This window comes from Pinus tabuliformis, chromosome J (assembly GCF_031772625.1).
Source record: "Pinus tabuliformis cultivar Carrire ecotype Pingquan chromosome J, CPIR1, whole genome shotgun sequence".
Classification (NCBI taxonomy): Eukaryota; Viridiplantae; Streptophyta; class Pinopsida; order Pinales; family Pinaceae; genus Pinus; species Pinus tabuliformis.
The window spans coordinates 797,055,079-797,064,375 of NC_142295.1; the positions used below are offsets into that span (position 1 = coordinate 797,055,079).

General features: G+C 38.9%; 1 protein-coding gene across 2 annotated transcripts; it reads right to left on the minus strand.

The window, feature by feature from the left end:
* Window positions 1-2,029: 2,029 nt before the first annotated feature.
* Window positions 2,030-8,162, minus strand: LOC149229126 (uncharacterized). 2 transcript variants are annotated; one of them, XM_089378488.1, is made up of 2 exons: window positions 7,749-8,162; window positions 2,030-7,526 (listed from the first exon to the last, which is right to left on the minus strand). In XM_089378488.1, exon 2 carries the CDS (start codon window positions 6,903-6,905, stop codon window positions 2,442-2,444), a length of 4,464 nt encoding a protein of 1,487 aa, XP_089234614.1. In that variant the 5' UTR covers window positions 6,906-7,526; window positions 7,749-8,162; the 3' UTR covers window positions 2,030-2,441. The 2 variants fall into 2 exon arrangements, with proteins under 2 accessions (XP_089234614.1, XP_089234613.1); XM_089378487.1 differs by having other exon boundaries at window positions 2,030-7,569.
* Between the last annotated feature and the right edge of the window lie 1,135 nt (window positions 8,163-9,297).

A 9,297-nucleotide genomic window follows, 5' to 3' on the forward strand; every position in this document is an offset into this window, starting at 1 on the left:
TAGCTGACCACCAGTATCAGATATGTTTACTCCAAAAATCAATATGAATAGGGTGTGATGGAATGTACCTATCAGGTGAAGAATTTAGTTACTAACAATGCCATGAACCATTACGCATTCTTAATCCTACTGACCAAAACCACCATATCGGGTATGACTCTCCAACCAACCATAGGCTTAGCTACACCATATCGTTCTACAATTCAACATCCCCAAGCCCTCAATCTATCATTATGCCAAATGTTCTTAGTTTATGGCCCCAAGCCCCAAAAGAACCTGTTTTTCTTCACCTATCCTATATAAAATCCATCCATCATAAAGAACTCAATCCTAGGATCCACTTGTCATTTGTAGTGCTTTCTTTATCCTGACTTTTCTTTTTAGTGTTTTTTCCTTTTTTATCAGATAAGAAGTTGTTATTATTATTATTATCCAATCATTTAAAGCATCACATTTTACAGGTCTGCAAATTTAATTTACAGCCACAAATTTGCATGGTAAGTGAAACCCTCCCATAAGGGTTTCAAGCCTAAAGGCACACATCTTGAAACCCTTCAATTTTTTTCACTCTTGAGCATTAATTGAACATTTTTAGAGATGACTATTTAATTTCCAGCTTGGTGTAAATTTAGTTTATGCATAAAAGAAAATATGGGTTTTGACCCTAGTAGGGATTTGACCTTTCTTCTTGAGTGATATTTTTCATATTTGAATATATTTCATATTACTCATTATTTTGAAGTTCTGAGCTGCTCATTTTGTTCATATTTCATTACCCTAACATTTCCACCCAATAATCTTACTTTATTTGAGCATTTATAGGCTTGTAAATAGCCCCAACAGAGAATCTAGCTTGCTGGTTTCAACTTTTTCCTGCAGTTTTGCAGGTCTGTAGCACCAAAACAAGCAGTTAATTGTTCACTTATAGTCACATAACAAGACCATCAGCAAGATATTTTATCCGATGCTTGGTAAGGCTCTCAACAGTCAATTATTGTGGCATTTTAAGGTTTATTTCTCATAATTAGAGTATCTTTCACTTGTTGGTATGCATTTTCTGCAGTGGATTTTCATTTCTAGATTAGGAAGAAATCTAAAGTTAACCTGTAGACCTTATTGCCCAAGAGATATTACAAGGCACTGGTCTACTAGAGCTTGTGGTGGATACTTTAGTGTAGGGAAGCCTCCCTTGGCTTTGTAGGAGTTGGCCTAAAGAGTGTAGACTTGTGCCGAGCTGACAATGGACACTGGTCCTCTGTGGTGCCATCTTAGGATCTCGTAAGGGCCTTAACAAGACTGCTAGTTTGGGCGATAACAAACAAAACAAGAACAGGAGCACATGAGCAAAGGCCCCTATATATAGCATGCTAGAAGTTCATCAAAATATCTAATGCCACACTTATACTAGTTGGGAGACTTTGCAAGTCATTTCACCCAAATAAATTTCATAAGGCATGTACCACAAATTTGAAATATACAATAAAGGGCTTTGCTCAATGACATATTTATGATATCTGTTCACTTTACAAAGGCCCAAGGGAAATATCTAATGTCCAAAACAAAATGCCTGCACGGCATTCCTAAGTGCCAATTCCTAGAGAGTTATAAATTCACCCTGCAGATTCTTTAAAGAAACATGCAAAGCTAGCCTGATGAGATTTTGAAATGAAAAAAGGCTGCGAGTCACCAGTAGATATTAGCAGAGATGAAAAACTACAAGCATTGGATGGTAGCGGTACAAACCATGCCTTGAAAAGGTAAAATCATCACCGAAAGAGAACTTCAATAGAAGCTAGAAACTCCCAACTTCACGGTTGCATTTTTCTAGATATTTGAAGCATCTTTTACCACATTTTACATGCTTAAGTTTTGGATTATAACTTGAAGTTATTATTTTTGAGAAAGGGGCAATGGCTTACTCTTAAAATTTTGACCACCTCCCAGCTACGGTAAATTTGAGGCAATCATCAAATGAAGCATTAGTGAAAATCGTGAAGAGATAAGAATTATAACAATACATTTGCTCCACTGAGCTACAATAAAGGGCTGGTTGCATTAAATTGATAGATAATCGAAGTGTGCAAATATATGCATGGATGTCCAGAATCTACCAGGAATTTTCAACTGGACTCAAGTCCATTTCAAACATTACCACTCTTACCAAAAAGATAACACATTTGTAGCATAATAGTAGCTTGCCATAAAAAGGCATACGTTGTAGTAACTGCCATTGAAAGACATGCAGCATTCTATATACAAATTCAGAAACTAAACTCTAGAGATTCGGCATACCTTTGCTGTGTTCCTCCACTGTTTTCAGGTTAAATGCTTCCATGAAAAACAATAACACAGTGCACACTTGTTGCATTCACAAAACTATGTTCATTATTATTCAAGTTAGTTGTGTTCTGGAATCTTTGCCAATTACTAGACAAATTAATCTAAGGCTGTGGGGAAACCAGTGCACTAACTTTCTGCAAAAGAGACATCATCTCATCCATTATATCTGCTTTAGAATCTGGTTCTACATTATCTGATTTTGTAGTGGTTGATGTTGATGCATAATTGGAACGAGAAAGCATCGAAGTGAGCATTTCCAGATTTTGTTGGATCAGCAAAAGTTGAGGCTCCCCTGAGTTGTTTGGTTTAGATGTGCTCAGTTTCTCCGCAGAAAGAGCAACCGAATCAGATGGTTGCACCAGATTCTCTTGAAGCCCGTCTGCATCTTTAACTACATCCTTTGACACAGAATTACCTCTTCCATGTTTCCCACGTTCATTCTTTTGTGCTGTGTCTACCTGTGTTTCAGGTGAAGGATATCTAAGCCTAAAACTGACTGTTGTTGATCCAAAAATGTCATTTTCTGATACATAATTGAAAGCTGATTCTGCCGCAGAAGACCTTTTGAATGCAACCTGAGCACAGCCTGAACGTCTGAAAACCTTTGTTTCAGATATATCTAGAGGACCAAAGCGAGCAAACTTTGCTTTCAATTCAATTTCTGAAGGCAAAGCGAATCCCCTGGGAAATCTCATGAAAAGAGATGCAGGTTTCTGGTTCACAGTTTTATCAGCAGCAGAACCTGCCAAAGAATTAACAGGTGAGTCAGGTATCATTGACCTTCTGGAATACTGTTTCGCATAGCGATTTCCTGCTTCCTCTTTACGTTCTTGTTTAGAACCCTTCTTTGACAAAGGTGACTTAGATAATCTGATAGCAGGTTTTTTCTTCTTCCGGGCATCTTCTGCCGGAAATTTGGCCTTTCTCTTCAACCTTGTTTGCACCACATGACCTGTAGGCCTCAGATAGTGTGCTTGATCAGTCCAGCCTAAATCTTTAGAATCTGCAGTGCTGGGGGACTTGCTGGAACTTTGTGAAGATTTTAGTTTATGCGACTGATTTGCAAAATTACGAGCAGCAGCCTTCGATATATCAGAGTTCATAGAACTTTTCTCAAAAACAGCATTTCTGAACTCTAGGAAATAATTTATTAATCTGGAAAGCATCTTCATTTTCTTAGCCCAATACAAAGGATTCTGAGCAACTACCAGAAGCTCACGCAATAGTTCACCAGTAGAATTGGTCTCTCCAACAGGCTTTGTGGCACACTGTTTGCTGGAAGGTGAACCGAAATTACTCTTTTCAGTTTTCATAGCTAAGTTGGCAGCACCTTCCTGGGGATTCTGCCAACCACTGCCATCCATGCTCCTTGTACCTAAAGGTCTGGGGGTAAGCTTGCTCGCAACTTTTCTCATGCATTCACCAACCTTAAATGATTTTGGCAACTTCTTTGCATCTTGATCGACCTTGGGAGATATAGACATCAACTCCTTCGAATCCATAACCTTAGAATCATTATTTAAAACATCTGAGGTGACTGATTCCACTTGCTGATGCCTCTTGGCCTTCAATGGACTCGTTCTTCTGGGCAAAAATTCTTCTTCTTCTCCTTGTTGTGACTTGGCTGGGTAACATTTTATATTTTCGACCATCCAACCGCCTGCATTCATGTCTTCCAAACTTGAACCGGTTGAGCAAGAGTCCAACTTTAGACGTTTCTGCGGGATTTCAAGCCGTCTCCTCAAAAGCTTGGCCTTGGAACCCGCAAGCTCAAATAGAGTTTCATCGCCATCCATGTCCTCTCTTGCAGATTCACTTCCTGCAATCAGGTCACCGATGCTCCTCGTCTTCATCCTTCTTGGTTGATTTCCCTCTGAGCTGCATTTACGATTTGCATAAAAGCTGCTGCTATAGCGCACTCTCTTCGCACCTGAATTACTCAATCGACGAATACGGCCTTCTGGTGTACCTTCTGATGTGGATACAGACTTTGGGAAGCCCTGCTTACCTAAAGATGCAGTTTGAATGCCTAAAGCCTCCACGGGAATCTTACCAGAAGATACAAGTCCCTTATAAGCAAGGATAGCAGAGGCTTGGGCACAAGCTACGGTAATTTCAAGGTCGCGTTCCATATGGGGAGATTCAGCAAAACTCCGGATAGTTGAAAGGAACTTTGAGGGATCAAATAAATAAATGGCATGGGAAATGTCTGTATGATTATTCACAATTGCACCCTCGCGTATTCCACTATTCGCGATAGCTTTGTTTTCAAGTATATGCCGAGCTTCTTCAGACTGACAAGAACAATATAATCCTAACTCCACTCGCCTGGCCAGTTCATCCAATGCATTCATCAATGCACTGCGAAAAGCCCTTGCACCGGTCTGCTTTGCGTTCTGTGAGAAATGAGATTGAAAAGGTGCCAACTGAGATTCCTCGCACCAACCAAAAGTGGCATCGCCAAAAAATGCCACTAACAAACTATCATTTCGAAAGTATTTATTTGCAATTTCTGAAGCATCTGTTGGATGAAAAATCTGTCCAGGCCACCTGGGATGACTCCTCACTTTACCCCACACCAAGTCTCCAACAGAAAATTGACGCTCTGATACATAATTAACAAGAGTCAATTTTTCAGACGTAGAACCTCTATTAAAGGACCTTCTGTGATGGCGTTTATTTGCAGTTTGTTGTAAAGGTGACGTTGATGAACAATCCTGGATATTTTTCTCCTTTCCTTCCTGCAGATCGGACGTTTCCCCGTGTCCTTCTGGTTGCGTTATGTCCCTCAAAGAAGAAACTTCTTTTTCCTGATCAAATGCTACTCCCTTGGAGGTGCCTTTCTCATCAACATTTCTTGAATGTACTGCTGCAGAACCAACATTTATAGAAGCTTTTTCTACAGAGGGTTTTTCAGTGTTACCGACTTGTGTTTCACCTGGAAGTTGTTTATTTAGTTCCACTTCCTCTGACGGAGCAAATGCATCAATGCATGATTCGGCCTCTGGTTCTACACGTGGATTTAAGTTTCCCACCATAGGGTCATGTTGCACATTAGCAGATTGGTCTCTAAGTTCTCCTTCCAACACTTCATCAACCAAAGGCAAGAAGAGGTGGGATTCAACAACGTGACCTGCTGCTGGACGAACTTCAGTCACACAAGTATTGTTCTCCTGATGCTGTTCCACAGTAGTCCCACAACTGTTCTGACAACATCCTTGGTCAACAACAGTGGCCCTAAAGTCTCCATCTTGATCTGGCTCCTTAGGTTCCACAAGTTCAACCGCCAACTCTCTTAAAGCACCATCTTGCTCTAAAAGGTGTTCTTTTTCCATAAAGCCCACTGCATCTGATCCTTGTTGCTTTCCACCTATGCCGGTCTCCTCCGGGGAGATTGATACACTCTCCCTATATTCCTGAACAACTACAATTTGCTCTCCCTTATTGTTCCCTGAAACATGTTGCACAGATTCTTCAGGTGGTTGCCATGACAGATTTTGAGATCCTTCTTGTCCTCTGGTTTCATTCATGCCATTCAGCAATCCAGAGTCATCATGAATCTCATTTGCCCCATTTTGTAATCCATCATTGACTTTCGTGTCCACCGTCTCAACACCTGCATTCAATAACTCATCCTGCGATCGAATAGACAATCCACTGCCTACTCCGTTTCCATTTCCTGCATCACCTTGTGTAAAAGCATCTTCTATGCTATTTTCACCAATTGGAAAACAGGGTTGCGAAAAAATATCTGGCATTATATCATCTGTCTCATGGTTACCACCCACATCATTAGAAAGAACTTCCAGTCCTTTTCTTCCTTCGACAATTGAATTTGAATTCAAAAACTCGACATTCTGATTTCTTCCAGCCTCATCCTGCAATGGAAGAAGAGATTGTTTTCTACTCACAATCTCATCCTGCGAACAAACAGAAAATCCATTGCTTACGCTGTTTTCATTTCCTGCACCGCCTTGTGTTAAAACATCTTCTCTGTTATTTTCACCTATTGGAAAACAAGGTTGTGAAAATACATCTGGTGCTATATCCTCTGTCTCATGCATACCACCCACGTCATTAGAAAGGCCTTCCATTACCTTTTTCCCTTCCACACTTGAGCCCAAGTTCAAAAACTCAACATCCAGATTTCCTTGCGGTTCAAGCTGCAATCCAACTCGAGGTTTTTCTCCATTCAGTGATCCATCCTCTGATCCAACAGAAGAATCATTGCCTACTCTTCCTGCATCACCTTCTGTCAGAGGTTCTTGCATGTTATTTTCACCAACCGGAAAACAGGATTGTGGAAAAGCATCTGGCACTATATCCTCTGTCTCACAGTTACCAACTACGTCATTAGAAAGGACTTCCATTGCTTCTCTTCCTTCCATACTTGAGCTTAAATTCAAAAAATCAACATCCGGATTCCCTTCAGTCTCATACTGCAATCCAAGCAGAGCCTTTTCTCCATCTCTGTTGACGTTTCCTGTCGCATCTTGATAAACAGCATCTCCAATGTTATCTATGACTGCAGAATTCAACGCTCTGTTTGGAATGCCCAGGTCCATAATTTCCTTTAGATCCTGCACGGACGGCAAATCACCAGAATAATCCACTCCCTTCACTGTTCCTTCTACCTCCCTCTCATTTATACATTCTAACCCATGAACTGAATTGTTTGAGCACCTTACATTCCCAGCCTGAAAATCCTGATCTATGCCAGCATCCAATGCACATGATCTCCATCACCACCTTCGATATGCTGCCGTAGATTACCTCGATGACCATCTTCCATTTTCTGACAATAAGTTTTCACCAACCCATCCTGGTTTTCAATCCCAGACGGATCACCAGGAAACTCCTCCATGATTACCCTCCACTACCGCACTCCCAAATCCCCTGTAGTCGCCAACCAGCTCTTTTCGAAAGACCTGCTGTCCGAGCCGTTGTCCAATGCCTCCAACTTTCGCACAGTCTCGCCAAGCGATTTCTCAAAACTGCCACGTTCTTCAACGAATGAAGTATCCCCAGCACGCCCTGGAAAACGTTCCGAAATCCATATCCCCCTGTATTCTCAATTAATCCATGCTCCTCTCAGAAAAACATCCCTGCGATACCCGACCCTTCCTGACCCATACCAAAGTCAGTCAGCTTTTACAACCGACTCCACCCTTGAGGCTCTTCCTCTTCTGCCACATACGACACTTTCATCAAATCTAGCCCTCCAGCGCCCTCCATGCCAGCGAAGAAAAGCAAAATATGAATAAACCCCAGAAACCCTAAGGCACCAACCCTAGTCTAAACAAACCCAGAAAAATCAAACCCCAAAAACCCAATTGAAAGTGCAAGTGCCAAACCCAGAATCGAACCGACTCAAAACTGAAGCAGAAATTAACAGTTACAGCGCATACCTGAAGAAGCGGTTTGCGAGCCCTTTAAACGCTTGATCCCCTGCCCTCCTGTACCCCCGGAAAATGGGACAAGTAACCGGAGCTAAGCGTGAAGTTGAACACTTGTCTGCACAAGTCTGGCCAAGAATCTCCAGCACGCCGACAGTAACAAGAGCATCAGCAGCCGCCGTGACAACCAATCGCAGCCGAGGGCGAAGAATACTGCGAGGATCCTGCAGCGGGAACGAGGTAAATACTGTCCGAGTAACAAGTCTTTGACTGGCAGTAAAACTAAGGGAACTGATGGACACGTAGTTCGTGAATGTGCTCGCCCTCTGCGGAGCGAAAAACAAAGCGGGAACGACAGACACCTCCAGAGGTGGGGCAGCTGAGTTAAAGAGGGCGAGCGTTGATGTTTAATTGCGCTTTATTTTGTCGTCATTTTTGGATCTGCTTTCTACATTTTAAGACGAACGGAGCTTCCAATCTGCTCATACATGGAAGGTCAACAATCGCTGACCGTTGAGAGTATGCTAATTTATGTAAAAACTTTTAATTTTGTTTATAAATCCCAATGTAAAAGCTTAATTATTTGTATATTTCAATTTGTATCCTTTATTAAGTATTTTTATTTTAACATTTTACTTTTAAATGGTATGAAATGTTAAAATAAAATTATTTGTATATATCAATTTGTGATTTTTTATTAAAAAAAAATTTAAATTTGGTAGTACTATATTTTTATTATATTATAGTTTTATTATGTTCAATATATCATTTTTACTGGGACTAGAAATTGAATTAGTGACTCTAAATCAAAGAGTGACTTTACAAAACACCCAATCATAATTCCATGTAGATTTTAACATTTTACTTTAAAATTGTATAAAATACATGAAAAATATTTCCATATCAAATAAAACATAAAAATAATAAACTAAAATAATAATAATAATTAAAAAGTGAATTATTTTAAATTAATATTTTTATTTAAATTATATATATATATATATATAAATGCTCAAAAGTTAAAATTTAATTTAATAAATTTATTTTTTTAATTCATAATTTTATTTTAACATTTTTGTTTTTTATTTTTTAAGTTTGGTAGTACTATATCTTTTATCTTGTTTAATATATCACTTTTACTGAGGTGGGGAATTGAAACAAAGCACCCAATCACAACTCTATGTAAATTTTAACATTTCACTTTGAAATTGTATGAAATATTAAAAAATGTCGAGTAATTTTTGCTAATTAATTATTTGATGAAAAAAATTCTTAATATTAAAAATCTATTTTAATATGAAAGAGTGGCTTAAGATTTGCCCAATTTACCATCCACGAAATGTGAAAAATACTTTCATATCAAATAAAACATAAAAATGATAATAATAATTAAAAAATCAATTATTTTAAATTAATATTTTTATTCAAATTAATTATATATATATATATAATCAAAAGTTAAAATTTTATTTAATAAATTAAATTTTGTCATTTTTTTTAATTCATAGCTTTATTTTCTCGACTCATTTTACAACATTCCAAATTATCAGTAAACCAATGT

Coding starts and splice junctions, on each gene's coding strand:
- LOC149229126 (XM_089378488.1), bottom strand. CDS start 6,905: ATGGACCTGGGCATTCCAAACAGAGCGTTGAATTCTGCAGTCATAGAT.